Source organism: Colobus angolensis, unplaced genomic scaffold, assembly GCF_000951035.1.
Source record: "Colobus angolensis palliatus isolate OR3802 unplaced genomic scaffold, Cang.pa_1.0 Scaffold51, whole genome shotgun sequence".
Lineage (NCBI taxonomy): Eukaryota > Metazoa > Chordata > Mammalia > Primates > Cercopithecidae > Colobus > Colobus angolensis.
The window spans coordinates 12035277-12052334 of NW_012118599.1; the positions used below are offsets into that span (position 1 = coordinate 12035277).

The 17058-nt window shown below is 36.7% G+C and overlaps 1 protein-coding gene across 1 annotated transcript in view; it reads left to right on the forward strand.

Annotated features, from left to right (window-relative positions):
- SUPT3H (suppressor of Ty 3 homolog (S. cerevisiae)) overlaps positions 1-17058 on the forward strand; it is a 520947-nt gene that overhangs the window by 405760 nt on the left and 98129 nt on the right. The window contains exon 7 of the mRNA XM_011960303.1: positions 10293-10368. Coding sequence (XP_011815693.1) covers positions 10293-10368 — 76 coding nt within the window. The remainder of the gene's footprint in view (positions 1-10292; positions 10369-17058) is intronic.

Here is a 17058-nt window from a genome sequence, read left to right on the forward strand (position 1 = left end):
AAAGATTTGATTGCCCCACTGGATTTTGGACTTATGTGGGGCCTGTAACCCCTTCATTTTGGCCAATTTCTCCCATTTGGAGTGGGTGTATTACCCAATGCCTGTACCACCACTGTAACTAGGAAGTAACTAACTTGTCTTTGATTTTACAGACTCATAAGTGGAAGGGACTTGCCTTGTCTCAGGTGAAACTTTGGACTTGGACTTTTGGGTTAATGCTGGAATGAGTTCAGACTTTGGGGGATGTTGGGAAGGCATGATTGGTTTTGAAATGTGAGGACATGAGATCTGGGAGGAGCCAAGGTGGAACTATGGTTTGACTGTGTCCCCACTCAAATCTCATCTTGAATTGTAGTTCCCATAATCCCTATGTGTCATGGGAGGGACCCATTGGGAGGTAATTGAATCATGGGGGCAGTTACCCCTGTGCTTCTGTTTTCATCATACTGAGTGAGTTCTCAGGAGATCTGATGTTTTTATAAAGGGCTTTTCCTCGTTTTGCTTGGCACTTCTCCTTCCTACCATCATTTGAAAAGGGATGTGTTTGCTTCCCCTTCCGTCATGATTGTAAGTTTCCTGAGGCCGCCCCAGTTTTCTGGAAATGTGAGTCAGTCAAACTTCTTTCCTTTATAAATTACCCAGTCTCAGGCAGTCCTTTATAGCAGCATGAGAATAGACTAATACAGTAATCCAGAGGAGAGTTGATGGTGACTTGGACTAGAGTAGTATCAGTGACAGTAGAAGGTGATGAAAGTGGTTTATTTTAGTTACATTTTAAAGATAGAGCTGATGGAACTTGCTTAGAGGGAATTAACTGATGAATTAATCTATGATAAAAAATTTTATTTTCACATGTTTAGAAAAAGTCCTTATTGAAAAAACTAAGATAAATCACATAGTAGCAACAAAGGGAGATTTCAAGCAGGGCTCCCTTGTTCTTTACAGAGTTCTGTGTATCCTTGGGGACGATGTGAGAGCCATGCTGCACTTACAGGCTTCCCCTTTCACAAGATTTTACCTTAAAGATGCTATACTTTTATTCTATGTAAGTAAAGCCAGACTCCATAAAGTGTGCATATGTGACTACTTGAGAATGTGATCTTTCCTAAATCAAGATGGAAAGATCTGCAGTTCTAACTCAAGATTAAAGAGGAAGTATGAACTAAATTTTATGCATTAATGGCTTTTATATTTTTCAGGCAGTATTCTAAAGTTTTATCCAAAATGACCAAAATATTTAACCGTATCCCTGTATGTCTGCTCTGCTATAAAGCCTATCAGCTCATCTAGATATTATGTAAACCTCTGAGAATTTTTAGGAATGTTATTCACAATGCCTAAAGATTTTACACATATTAAACTAGTATGTTCACTTTTTTATATACAGCCAAATAAAAACCACCAAAAAAAAGAAAAAAAAGGGTGAGGGGGGATTGTGACTTTCTTAATCAGGAAAACAAAAAGTCAGTGTTCTGTTACTTAAAAGAAATAGTTTGGGCAGAAACTCACATGGCTTTTTATGTTATTTGCCAACTGAGTTATTCCAGAGCATATTTACAACTTCAGGGAAACACTAGCAAAAATTGGTACTAACACTAAACACTGGGATTTACAACTTGACAGGGAATTAGGTTGTATGGCACTAGGTTATTTTAAAAATGATACTTTTCTTAGCACACATTTTATCCCAAGATGGGAAATATTTTATTACATATGGTTTTTCCCCATTACTGGCTTAATACATTTAGATTAAAAATTTTTAATGGGCATTAAAACGTTTTTAAATCTATTACTTTGATTTTAATGACTATATTTTTCATTATATAACAAATTAATGCCCACTCTTGGTGGTTTAAAATGTATTAAAAAGGTAAAGGTCCTATGTTGACATTAATTAATATATTTAGACCCATAGAATATAGATCAAAAAAACTGAATTCAATATTTTGAAACAACTCTATTATGTCGTAGTAGCACAAATATCTTTTTGTGTGTTTCTCAATCACTGATGCTTTGTACTGGCTGAGGATTACTCACTTTCAGCACAAAATTTCTTTTAAATACTTTGAATATTCTAGGGTCTACAGCTCTTTAGGAAACTTCATATAATTACTGTAAGACATTCTTAGTACCTTGGACACATAAAATTGGTACATTATGCATGCCAGTCTGGGGAAACAAATTAGCACCACTGGATACCTATTTTTTAAGGCTGTGAGATAGAAAATATACTGCATTTCTATTCAAGTCGATATAATTCAGTGAAAATTACAGGTCAAACCTAAGTGACCTAAGTGAACTTTCGGTTTCTACTGCATCATTCAGGATTCTGAGTTGGTCCCTTAAATATTATTGCATGACATTCTCCTTTGTGTGTGTATGTGTGTTTCTGTTTTTTGATTTTTTTTTCTAAAAGCATATATTCAAGCCTTTGCTGTTTCTCTGTGATTTTCTCTGTATGTATGGGTGTTTTTGTTTTTTGATTTTTTTTTCTAAAAGCATATATTCAAGCCTTTGCTGTTTCTCTGTGATTTTCTGCCCCTTGGGTAAGTGCTTTGATTATTTGTATGTGTGCGCAGTTAATGACTTCCTGTAAGTCAAGCAAAATTAGCTCAAGAGGAAAGAAGATTTCTTTACTTTTGAAACTCTTTTTCTGTTTGTAATTCACTGTAAAAAAAAAAAATTATTGAAATGTGTAACTGAAAAGTTAAAGTTACCTATAATTTCACCTCCAGAGATAAATACTCTCAAAAGTATAATATATTTGCTTCCAGACTTTTTCCGTGTATTTGCAGGCATACACATGTGCATATGTGTGTGTATGTTCAAACATAAATGAAATTAAGGTACATACATTCTAGTATAAATTTGATTTTTCCACTAATACATTCCCACAGCTACTCTTTGAGGAGAGACAAAAGTAGCACACATAGAAAAGTTCAGGAAGTGGTACAATACTATCTAGAAGAACAAATAATTTTAGAAGAGAGAAAATCACTGTAAACTACACAAACTTCCAAGAGGAGCTGGGACCTATGCAAGACCTTGAAGAAAGGAAGTGATTTAAATGACCATGGAGATGGGGAGGGGTGACCAGCACAGTAGTGGGGGAGTGGTAGGGTGGCAGCAGTACATGGCACATGTGACAAAGGGTGACTTAACTAAAAACAAAGAATAAATTTGGTTTTAGTGAGAACAATGTGTGCTGAGGTAGAATGGTCCAGATTATGTCTGTATTTAGAAGTCAGACAGTTGAGCTTAAATTTAATGCAGTGATTAGTTTAGAGCCATTTGTTTTTGAGTCAGAGAAAAGAAAGTGGTGTGGGAATACAGGAGAGCCTACTACAGTGAGTCTTGCAATGTACAAGGGCCTTTTCTCCATGTTTTTATTTAAAATACTAGTATGCAGGATAGGTTGGGAGAGGAAAGGTCTGTGAAAGCTAGGAAACTGTTGCAATACCCTACGCCCAAAATGATAACTTTTGCAGTGGAGTAAAAAGAAAGGGTACTTTACCATGTGTTTTGAGGGAGGCTTACTTGGCTTTTGGGAAAGGAGTCTACCAAATTACAAACTCACCCAGCAAGCAGAATGAGCACTCACTGGGGTACTGGATTGCCTCTGCAACCGTCCCAGTAAATCCTTTAACTTTTCTGGACCGACCTCAGCTTCCTTACCTACAATGAGTTGGAGATATGGTTTCTTCGACATTCTATGGTATTTACTGACTTGTTAATATTATCCTTCTGCAAGCAGACCACATTATACATATACAAACATGCATATACATTTCATAATTTACACATTGCCACATTGCTGAATGCTGCTGCCAACCACTCCATTTGAAGTTTTCAAGTTCAACAACCAGTGCCTGTTGAACATGAGATTGTTGGTAGATTACCGTTTTGGTAAAAGCATTTTGCCTTTTCCATGCAAAAAGCACTCTGCATTTCAATTGTAAGACTTTTAAGAGTAATCAGAATAAGATTTAAAAACAATTTTTTTGGCCAGGTGCAGTGGCTCATGCCTGTAATCCCAGCACTTTGGGAGGCCGAGGCAGGAGGATCACTTGAGGCCAGCAATTCAAGACCAGCCTGGGCAATTTTATAGAGATCTCATCTCTGTAAAAATAAGAATAAAAAATTCGTCAGGCCTGATGGCACACACCTGTAGTCCCAGCTACCCAGGAGGCTGAGGCAGGAGGCTCACTTAAACTGGGGAGGTGGAGGCTGAAGTCAGCCATGATGGTGTCACTGCACACCAGCCTGAGTGACAAAGCAATTCCGTGTCTCAAAAAAGAAATTTTAAAAAAACTTGAAGTAGAAGTGAGAGCAGATACTCTCATCTTGGTTTGAAAGTTCTGTTCTGTGTTTTTGTGTTGCTGAAGAAAGTTAAATGCCATGTGCCTTGAGAAGCTGCCAAGAGATATGCCAGCACATAGCTTCCATAACCTTTAAAAATGCTTCAATGAAAGCACACAGAATTTAAATGGAACAGTATGCTGCATAAGTAATCCAGCCTCACACCTCAAAGTGGTACAGACAGGGCAAATGATGATTGTCCGTACTGAAAGTATTTTTCAAAGACATAATCAACTTCACATTAATTGAAGTAAAAACTTTTCACTGAAAATTCAGATTAACAAATATGTACCAAGAGTTTGTTGTATTCACGATATTGAACAAACAAATTATGCTAGGTACTGTATCTGTAGGGGTATTAGCACTTTGGTTTTCATTTAAGTAGGACGCAGAAAGTGAGTTCACCTGGCCTAAAAGTCTGCCTCCTCTGTATGTTTTACAATAACAAGAAAAAGCTGTAACTTTCTGGTAGTGAGAAGAGCAACTAGTCACCAACTATTCTGTTTTACCTTTTTAAAAAGCTATTTCAATTAAATTTTAAAATACTGTTGAGTATTTGGGAAACTTTAGGAATAATCCTTTCACAAGCAGTTTCTCCATATTTGCTCCTGTGTTATAATACTTAGCTATATTGTAATACTAGTAAGATGTAATTTCTGAAAATCCTCTAAGTATGTTTGTTGCATATTTTACGAATGTTCAAGAATGCTGTTGTTGACACCTAAAGAAACCAGGGAGTGGGTGGAATTGACAGATTAAGCAGAAGACAAACTGGACTTGCAGATACAAGAGTATGACTAATCCAAAGATGACCTTACATTCATGTGGCAGTCTGAGATAGGAGAGCATTGTGTAATTTGAGAATGTTCAAAAAAGCCATGATAAATCATCTGTGATTATTCAGTGACTTTTATTTCAGAGATTTGTGTTTTCAGTGCCTTTGACAATGATATGATGTATTTTTTATTCTAGTTTAATGACTATACAGACTAGCCAAAGTAACTCTTTTAAAATTAAGTTTGCATTGTAATATTTAGTTCAAAAGAAACTAGAGCCTAAAGGGAGTACAAACTTCATTACAATTAATGTGATCTAGAATAGTAAGTCTTTTCTGAGAAACTTTGTGTACCTTAGAGTAGGTATTTAGGACCCAAGTTTTACTTCTAGTTTTGCCTCTTTATTAGCTGTATGCTTTTAAAGTTTTCCTTTAAGTTCTCTAAATCAGTGTCTTCTTTTGTAAAATGAAACTAATAAAACTGCTTACTCTTTATTGAGATGGTTTTATTTTATAAATATTTTAAATATGTATATAAATATAAACATTTTATACATTTTATTTTATAAAACCATCTCAAAGAGTAAGCAGTTTTATTAGCTTCATTTTAAAAATAAAAATAAAAAATAATTATGTTCATTTTAAAAATAAAACCATCTCAAAGAGTGAGCATTATTCTGATCATGATGTTTTACTAGGCTTATGATATTGTCCCCTTGAATCTTTTTCCACAGATTTCTTAAAGGAGTAGAAAAGGACTGCCAATGTGTACTTTAGTATGGATCAGAATGGGTGATCTGAATAGAGGCAGACGAGAAGGTAGAATTAGGGCACCACAGTAAATAAGAGCCACACTTATTTAATATTTGACCACTGTGTTGATTTTTTTAATGGATTTTTGTCTTAAAAACTGCCTCATCTCTCTGGGATTTGTAAAATTGGATTATAATTTGATCCTAATTCTTAACGTTTCTGGTCTTAGGCCAGTCAACACGTACTTAAATGCATTTCTTTTGTCTCAGTCCATCCATTTGTCTGTCCCTTGTTTCAGCTAGTGAGGCCCAGGCCAATCCAAGCACAGCATTGCCTCAGCACTCTAGAAGAGCAGCACAGTTCCTGTATTTAGAGAACATACAGTTCATGAAAGTTAGATAATTACTCCCTTTCTGAGTATTTAAGATGATAGTGGAAGGACAGGAGAAAATATAATACTCAGATGTTGAATTATTTGGATCATATGGCCAAAATGTCTTCCTTTTTTTTTGTATTTTTGAAACAATTCAGGGGGAAGAGAGGAATAAACAAAAATTAGGTGATAAGCATATCCAAATCATCTTCATCATCAGCCAAAATTTGTTCCTTTTTTTGTTTTGTTTTTAAACAATTCGGGGAAAAAAAGAGGAATAAACAAAAATGAGGTGATAAGCATATCCAAATCATCTTCATCATCCTCAAATCCAAGTCAGTGCATATATAGCTCAAAGATTCTCTGATTTCATGAACTCCCTTGACCATGCTGTGAATAACATTCATGTGTTGTATCATGTAATATTCGAGGACATTAGTGTTAGTACAGTGCTTCCAGTCATTCTCACATCATAGCTCACATAGAAAATGATAATATTTTTATCACCCACCAAAGTAAATGGACAAGGCAGCTGGTAGCAGATACCAGCCTAGGGGTTCTGCCTCAGCCTTGTTCAGCATCCAGAGAGAGAATGGAAGCAGTATCTTTACACACCTGTGATGTGCTTGCACTATCAGATACACTACAGTTTCTGCACTCTGCATTAGATTACCCCCAGGTTGTACATTATTTGCTGACCCAGGGTCAGCAAATTTCTTTTTCTTATGAATAGTTTGAGCATGTTAATTGTAGGGGCTACATGACATGTTTTAGTAAGACAATATATGAAACTTAGAGCATCCCAAAGGAAAACATTGGAATAAAAAGTTACCATTAGTTGAAGACAGCTTTTTATAATGAAAATAGGCTGACTTAGGAATCAGGAGTCCTGGACTTGAATTCTAACTTAGTCAACCTTTGACAAATCACTTCTCTGAGCCTCAATTTCCTTATCTTTGAATTGAAAAGGTTTGAACAAGATAAACTTTAAGCTGCCTTCTATCTCTAAGCCATGATTTTGTATTTTCTGTAAGTCTTTGCTGTTGAGTCAGCTGCTTTGCTTGGAGTGTTTCCTGTGTGCTAGGCACAGGATAAATGACTTCTTATATATACCCTAGGGTCAGATTTGTGGGGCTCCTCAGATCAAAGTTTACTGCTTCGATGCTGGAGGAATTAAAAAAGAACTAGGATGCTTAATGAAGAAAAGAGAATAGGCATTGGAGAGGGTATCTGAAAGGAATGAAGCTAGCCATAATAATTTAGTCTTTCAGATGTTTATGGTTATCCTTGAAATATTGTAGCTGGCAATTCTGGTAACCTTAACCTCTGACGATAAATTTTCCTAACTCTCATTTCTAGAAACACTTATTGCCAATACATCAGCTATGAAAGCATATATGCAGAGGCTGCCAAATCTTGGTTGAATCCCTTTAGGAACATTCTTTTTCCATGGTTATCCAGGTCCTTTCTCTCTAGCCATATATTGGGTAGAGGAGGCTACCAAGCTGGAGAGTAGCAAAGATGGTATGTAGGAATCATTAGATAATCATTCTCGATCTAGTTCCATTATGGGGATAGTCATTTGCCCTGTGGAATAAAACAGTAGCATTTTTTCATCCAACAAATGTTTATTGCTTATTTATCATGTGTCAGATATTTTCCTAGGAGCTAGAAATTCAAACCTGAGTGGTTCCTGCTATAGTGAGACATAGACAAGCAGGTATATAATATACAAACATGTGTACATAGATACAAATTCATGATAGTATTATCAGTCTTAGAGAGTTTATTTAAATAAACACATGAGCTTTTTTTTTTTGAAACAGAGTCTCCCTCTGTTGCCCAGGGTGGAGTGCAGTGGCACGATCTCGGCTCGCTGCAACCTCTGCCTCCTGAGTTCAAGCGATTCTCCTGCCTCAGCCTCCCAAGTAGCTGGGACTACAGCCACATGCAACTGCGCCCGGCTAATGTTTTATATTTTTAGTAGAGACAGGTTTCACCATGTTAGCCAGAATGGTCTCAATCTCTTGACCTCGTAATCCACCTGCCTCAGCCTCCCAAGATGCTGGGATTTTAGACATGAGCCACCATGCCCAGCTGCAACTTTTTTGTAATGTTCAAAACATATAAATAAATTCTCTCTTTCTTGCTTCCTATTTTCATCAAGAAACATTTATTGAGTCATGTGTCAGATACATTAGAAAGAGTGCTAAAACTATATCATGCATTTATATATCAAAAAATACTTCCAAGTAAATAAAAATTAACCCAATAATATACTCTTAAGGAGACATGGTTTTCTGTTTGTCTGTTTGTTTGTTTTTTGAGACAGAGTCTCACTCTGTCACCCAGGCTGGAGTGCAGTGGCGTGATCTCAGCTCACTGCAACCTCCACCTCCCAGGTTCAAGCAATTCTCCTGCCTCAGCTTCCCAAGTAGCTGGGATTACAGGCCCATGCCACACGTCCAGCTTATTTTTGTATTTTTAGTAGAGACAGGGTTTTGCCATGTTGGCCAGGCTGGTCTCAAACTGCTGCCTTCAAGTGATCCACCTGCCTAGGCCTCCCAAGTGCTGGGATTACAGGCGTGAGCCACCACACCCAGCCGAGACCGTGGTATTTCTAACACATACACAAGAAGATATGTACATATATATATACATATATGTGTATTTGTGTATATATAAAAAAAGATGAATTTGTGTGTATATTTGTGTACATATATAATTTATATATTTATCTTTGTGTGTATATATACACATATATACCTTATGTATATACACATACATATATACCTTATATATATTTTTTTTAAATGTTTGTACATGCCCAAAAAGGATACTTGAACCTAGTGAGTAAATAACCAAGAGAAACTTGCGTTTGTGCCTGCATATATGTATGTTTGTGAGTATGTGGATGTGTGGGAGGTAAGGAATGAAGGAAGGGAGAGAGGGAGGGAAAGAAAAAAGGGAGGTGGAAAATGAGGAAGGGGAAAAGCAGTCAGTGGTCTTAGAAGGAACCACAGTAGTGACTAGTAATTTTTACCTTAACTCCCACTGCCCCGTCTGTATTCTCTATTAAGCTCCAGTTAGTACACCATTATTCATTCCACCAACTGACATATCATTGGAATTGACTACTCACACAAATAAAAGAAAAAAGAATAATTTCTGTTTCAAAAATACAAAACATCCACAGACATTAGAAGAAATGGTACTTATGTGCTCCAACAACGATGGTAAAGATAACTTGCTGAAAGTTCTTCCACAACAGGAAAAAAAAAAAAAAATTAAATCTGAGATTTTTTTTTTTCTTCGCTGGGCAGAAATTCATTCCAAGAAGTACCAGCCTGTCTCATTTCAAAATGCTTTCCTTACCAAGGAAGCGGAAGTGGTCATATTCCTTCCCACCAAACTATGGATGAATTATAATTATCCTACCTCTTGTGGGACAGTGAAGCAGTAAACATCTGCTATACTGAATCAAAAACTCCACAAATGAAACTATACCAAATGAATCATACCTTGACTCAGATTAAAGGATCTGTATTGTGTTTACCTTTTTCTTTATTTTCTTGCAATCTAAAATATGGATTTGTCAACTGTGGCCCCAGATTCTAACTGAAAGGGAATAATATATGGATTCCATTCGCCGATTCTTGTTTAACATTGAAAATCACAGCTTTAAAGCAGATTGACAGTAATATTTGTAACAGTTTTCTGCTTGGTTTATTATTCCCTCATCATTCTCTTTTTCTTTAAAAGGATGATACAAGTTAGAAAATTTAGACATGAGGTCCTTTAGTTTTGGTTTCAATAACAAAGGAGCAGAAAGTAGTATTTAAACTTTATTTCCAAAAGACACCAGCTTCACAACTAGTGTTATCGGAATTTTATGTATCATGATCTATGTGGTAGTACTACCCTGTTCACCTGGCATAAGGAAAGGAAAATGGTCAATTCTAAGTTTAAGCTGTGAAAACATATATAATAGTCTACTTGCTTTAAAAAATGTTGTGTCTTTTTATCTATTAGAGAGCAGAAAGACAAACTCGAATTATGGATTCAGCTCAATATGCAGAATTCTGTGAAAGTCGACAACTAAGTTTCTGTAAGTAACCATTTAACTTTGCTTAATTATACGCGTAAGAGATTTGTGTTATAGATGTACTAAAGTATGACAGGATCTGTTTCTTAGAAATTGGTGGATTTAATATATGTGTATTTGTAACTGCTATAGAAACAACCTCTACATTGTGAGGAGCCTATAAAAGATTTTCCTACCTTCTACTGCTTTGCAATTAATAACATTAAGAGGTCTTAAAGGGTGCTGGTAATATACAGAGTGCTATGTTAATTATTTACAGTACTTTTAATGATAAAAATTCAATTTTTCTTATTATTTCCATTTTAATTTCCAGTTTCCTAGTCATATTTACACTAGTATTTCTGATTGCATTTAATCCATAACGGACTCTAATAGTAGTCATGACATTTAAAGGCCCCCAATATTAATTATGGATACCAACCTTTTCCTTTATGTATACTCATATTACCACAAAGGAACATATCAGTGGTCTCGTCCATTTTTGTCTAACCTCCTACTGTGGCATGTATTCAGTGTTAGCCAGATTTATTAGTACATGCTCTAGTAACACTAGTAACCTTGTGGTAAAATTAGTACTTTCATATCACTGCACATCAGCTTATTAAAAGTGTATAATGACTCATAATAGTGAGCTCGATTGTGTAGCAAAACATCCTTACAGCAAAGTTTCAGTTATGACTAAGGCTCTCAGGGTAAAGGTCAAAGAAGAAAGTGTGATGAAAAGTCCAGTTAAAAATATGACAAAGTAGCACATGACCATGGTCTGAGGGATTATAGAAACAATGGTGTCTTCAAATGAAAAGCTATTATGTGGTCACAATAACAGCATATTTGATTTGGAAAAAGAAAGGGAGAGCTTCATTTATAGATTATAAAGTGCAAATAAATGACACATTTCATAGTATCCCATGTAAATGTCAGTAAAATATAGGAAAACATGTTTTGGAAGATTTCTTTTTTTCTGACTAAATATACTTTCCAATTTGACTAACAACTTGGCATCATACATCTGTGAAGCATTAAGTAAATGGCACTTCAGATCATGGCAATTTCAGCAAATGAAAGGTTTTGTATTGTAATTTTTAGGTTTAAAAATGGCATTCAAGTCTTTATAAGTATCAACCTCCAGTTTATAAAGTAACATTTAGTGCAATAGAACTATTTTTTTAAATTATATTTTAAATTTAATTCACTTAAAGGAACAGACATACTACTTTCACACTAAAACTCATAGTCTTAAAGTATCCTAGTATGCCTTCTCTTTGAAAATCAGATTTTCAGTTACTTCATGTTTTTTTGTTTGTTTTTGTTTTGTTCTTGTTTTTTTTGTTTGTTTGTTTTTTGAGATGGAATCTCACTGTGTTGTCCAGTCTGGAGTGCAGTGGTGCGATCTCAGCTCACTGCAGCCTCCTTCTGGGTTCAAGTGATTCTCCTTGTCTCAGTCTCCCAAGTAGCTGGGACTACAGACGTGCACCACCACGCCCATCTAATTTTTGTATTTTTAATAGAGCCGGGATTTCACTGTGTTGGCCAGGCTGGTCTTGAACTCCTGACCTCAGGTGAGCCACCATACCCGGCCCATGTTTTATTTTTAAGTCAATAATAAACTATAGTAGATTAAAAAATAATATTTTCCCTTCCTATATAAAATAACTATAGTATAAACAGTATGTTGTGTTTAATTTTCTTGTCTTTAGAGTGGAAGGATTTGGTCATTTAAAACTACTTATATATGGTGCCCATAGCTGCTTTATTATGAAACCTTGGTGGGGAAATCTGTTTTATATGACAAAATACTGTGGTTGAGAATGCTTTAATCCATGTGGGTCAGCAAATTCAGAAGCTATTCCTGCACTCGTCAGAGTGTTATACTCTTTTCATTCTTCTCCTTCTAACAAATTACCAAGATACAGGAATTGTGGTCCTGCCATATGTATCTTCTTAAGTATTTGATCATAGCCATCCCTGGAATTACTGGTATATTTTAAAATAATGAGTCTGTAACTTTATAGGCTGACGGTAAGCTGTAGCATGAGCACACTAATGTAATTCACAATTCAGTCTTTTGTTTTTATATGTATATAAGTCAGAGAGTTATTTCTCTTAAAGTCTTTTAAAATCTGATATTAATATTGACACACAAAGCTCATAATTATAATTAAATAATTATAATAATTTAAATTATTATAATTTATAATTAAAATGTATAATTGGTAAATTATTTTCCAGTCCTTTACTTTCAACTTTTTATTTTATATTTGGTTTTCTGTCGATTTTCTTTGTAATCAGAGAGGCTCTGTGTATTTTAATTGATTAATTTATATGGATTTAATTACTGATACTGTATATGCTGTCTTGTGTTTTAAATTTACTGTGCTTTTTAATTTGCTTTTTCTCCTCCTTTTTTATGTTGTATTAGATCGATTGGGTTTTCTTCATTTCTTTTTCCTCTGCTAGTTTGTAAGTCCTATATTCTCTTTGTACTATTTCAGTTGCTATCTTTTTTTGATATACATCCATGACTTAAAGTTTTTAAAATTGGTAAGTATTTGGCTGGGCATGGTGGCTCACACCTGTAATCCTAGCACTTTGGGAGACCAAGGCAGATGGATCACCTAAGGTCAGGAGTTCGAGACCAGCCTGACCAACATGGTGAAACCCTGTCTCTACTAAAAATACAAAAATACAAAAAAAAAAAAAAACTAGCCAGGTGTGGTGGTGCACACCTATAATCCCAGCTACTTGGGAGGCTGAGGCAGGAGAATTGCTAGAACCTGGGAGTCAGAGGTTGCAGTGAGCCGAGATCGCGCCATTGCACTGTCAGCCTGGGGGACAGGGCGAGACTCCATCTCAAAAAAAAAAATAAAGCATTTATAAGTATTTAAACTTTGCTTCTTGGCCTAATGTCATTTTTTCTTACAGCTCTGTACATGCTTAAAACACCCTTTTTTATCTTAAATGGCTTTATTTTGCCCCCATACTTAAATGATTGTTTAGTTGGGTAGGAAATGGTAAGCTGATCGTTACTTGTTAAAACACGATTCCCTTGTCTTTTGGCCCCTGTTGTTGGTAGAAGTTTGCTGTCAGTCTGCTTGTTATGTATTTTTCCTGTGGAAGAAACTAAGAGAATGAAGACATTGACTCCAGGTCCCCCCTTATATGGGGAAATGAGCACACTGACCAAAGTAGTTGCCCATAAATATGTATAAAGGAAAGGAATAAGGAACTCCTGCTAGGGAAGGTTCCAGGGAAAGCCATGCCCTCTGAAGAAGGCTATTTTGAATTAGGTTAAAATTGCAGAGTAGCTTCTTCTGAGTGGACTAAGCATTCCAGAGGACCCTAAGGAAAGGACTGGGAATGGAAAGACTGTTGGGAAGGGATGGGATAGAAATCACCAAATAGTATGTAGGCATGAGAGAATGGAATATTACAAGAAACTTAAATTTTATTAGTGATCATTGACAAGAAAGATAAAAAGTATGCGAGATTAACCTTAAATTTCCATATGAAATTATCATGTAAAGTTGTTTTTTAAGTTCAGCACAGGCTGAAAATCCAGGTAGTATTACAAAGCTAATAATCCTAGGAACTTTTGACCATTGCTTAGGATTCTATTTAAATTGTTAGTCAGTTTCCAGGTTATCCTTTCTCCTGATATGTTGGGAAGAGGGGCGAAGGAGAAGGAACTTGTTTATTCTGAGGCCCCTCTCACCTCTTGATGAAAGCAAACTGTCTTAACTAGAGGTATCCGTGCTTCCAGCAATACCTTGGAAGCGTCAGGCTGTAAAACCATCCTTCTCCAGGTGACAGGGAAGGAATTAGCTCTCAAGGAATCTCCACCTCTTGGTGGAATGGCAATAACCCAAGTGGTTTTTGGGACTTCTATGCATGTCTTTTGATGAATAGAAAAGTTTGGACCCTACTCTTTTGTTTAAAAAATACTTTATTCATTCATTTATTCATTTCTTCTGGAAATATTTCTTGTGAGTCTGCTAATGCCAGGCAGTATTCTAGGTGCTAGGGATACAGTTGGAGATATATGGTCCTTGTCCTTGCATTCTCAATGGTTACAATCTAGCAAGGAAGCTAATTCTGTTGCTTATGTGGATAGATCCAACTGAATATTAATAATGATCCTTTCCTTCACTTTTAAAATCAAATGTTTAGAGCACAGTTCCAAAATATGTTTCTGTCCTAAAGATCTGTCAAGGAGATAAGTGAATAATGTACATCTCATTGATCTTGCCAAATTGCTGCCTGTTAACTTTAACTTCAGAAGTATTCCACAGATGTTAAACAAGTGTTTGTGAGCTATTGCAGCATACTAGTTAGATGGAATGTTGCATGTCAGAAAGTATTTGGAAGATTTGTTACTTTGGGGAGATAGCTTTAAGGAGGATTATCATAATTCTGCCATATTTGACAGCTTTGGGTATATGCTTCGATAGCAGGACTTAATGTTTTCTATGATTTATTTAAAAGAGAACTCTTCTGTATGTGGAATCCTTGAAGATTCTATATAGAAGGATCAAAATATCGTGCTTTGAGTTACTGTTAAGTGTTTTATAGACCTGTGGGGCCAGATTAATCAAAAGAATAATCAGTGGATTATAAAGAAAATCTTATAGATTTCATAAAATCTTCACTATCAATCTTTCCCTCTAGGTTACTAGTTAAATGAATAATGTCTAATGAAGTGCCTATATCAAATTAGACTCTGCTTAGCACTGTGGCAGTGTAGAGATATTTAACTAAAGGTTACATACGTGCTTGGTTCTGTATATGCTTGGTACTGTTACACATGCAGAGACATAAGGCATGGTCTTCTCCCACAAAAATTTGTAATATAGCTTAAGAAATTATAAGCATTTGTGAAAGAATATCTGATGGTATCAGTGTTCAATAAATGGCTAGAGTGGGGAAGTATACCTTTGGCCTGTATGATCAAGATTCATGGGAATGAAGAAGAGTGGTGGGAGAGCATCCCCTGGAAGGAAAAGAGTAGGAGTAGACACACAGAGAAAAAGACTCAAGGCCAGGTGATGGTTTAATAGGGAAATATCATAAAGGCTGCTTGGAATCAGTCTCGATGGTTTTGAGAGTCAGGATTAAGAATTTAGACATCTTCATAATCAGAAAAAATGTAACCACAGGCTTAGATTAGACCAGATGTCAGTTTATTTTATTTAACTTTAAATTTGCAACACCTTTGAGCCATTCTAGTAATAGACACTTTTCTTTTTTTTTTTTTTTGAGACAGAATTTCACTCTTGGGCAGTGGCGCCATCTCGGCGCTCTGCAACCTCCACCTTCCGGTTTCAAGCGATTCTCCTGACTCAGCCTCATGAGTAGCTGGGACTACAGGCGCCTGCCACCACGCCCAGCTAATTTTTTGTATTTTTAGTAGAGATGGGGTTTCACCATGTTGGCCAGGATGGTCTCCATCTCTTGACCTCGTGATCCTCCCGCTTCGGCCGCCCAAAGTGCTGGGATTACAGGCGTGAGCTACTGCACCCGGCCTAGACACTTTTTTAAAACGTATTTATTTCAGTAGGTTTTTTGGGGAGAACCGGTGATGTTTAGTTACATGAATCTTTAGTAGCGATTTCTGAGATTTTGGTGCACCCATCACCCGAGCAGTGTGTACACTGTACCCAATGTGCAGTCTTTTATCCCTCACCCCCCTCCCACCCTTTCCCCTGAGTCCCCAAATACCATTGTATCATTCTTATGCCTATGCGTCCTCATAGCTTAGCTCCCACTTGTGAGAACATACCATGTTTGGGTTGCCATGTGGCGGAGGCAGGGTTAGGCATGTCTGAGCTCAGACTCTTCTTGGGCGGGGCTTGCTGCGGCCGCTGTGGGGGATGAGGGTGTGGCTTCTAGACCAAGGGAGTTATGTTCCCAGGGGCATTATGGCTGCCTCTGTCACCCCACGCAGGTCGCCAGGGAAGTGGGGGAAAGCCAGCAGCCACAGGCCTCACCCAGCTCCCATGGAGCCCACAGAGCGAAAGCCCGGTCTCACTCCCATCATGCCCCCTGCCTGTAACAGCATCGAGTTTATTTCCAGGCAGCTGGTGAGCAAGGCCGAGAACTTTCCCCAGGCTACTGGCTTCCTAGGTGAGAAAGCAAGCCTACTCACAGTTTCTCTGCGTCCCACAGAGCTTGCAGCAGTGATCCACCTCCTTCAAGGTGTCTGTGGCTCTAGCCTTTCCTGGTATATTCCTGCAGTAGTTCTTGGAGCGAAAGTTCACAATGTGGGTCTCCACATGCTGCTCTATCCATCCAAGCGGGAGCTGCAAGTTAATCCTGCCTCCTATGTGCCATTTTCCTCTGAGACAATAGATGATATTTTTGAAAAGTATTAGCAATAATTTCTGTATGTTTCTTTTTTCATCACAGATTCTTTCTTGCAAGATTTTCTTTCTGTATGAGTAAATTAAGGTTACATCAGACAACATCTTCTGACGGTTGTTGTAATATAAGCTGTAGCCAGTGGTAAATCTGACAGTGTGAGAAATAAACATTAAATGGTTTAATATACTATGTCATATAGCATAGGTATAAAATAAAAAATCCAAATACGTAAGAGAGTTGTTGAAAACAACCATTGTGTTGCCTTATAACTGAAAGTTAAAACTTGAATTTCTTGGGGCCAGAATATCTAGATATTAATAAAAGCTGGAACACATT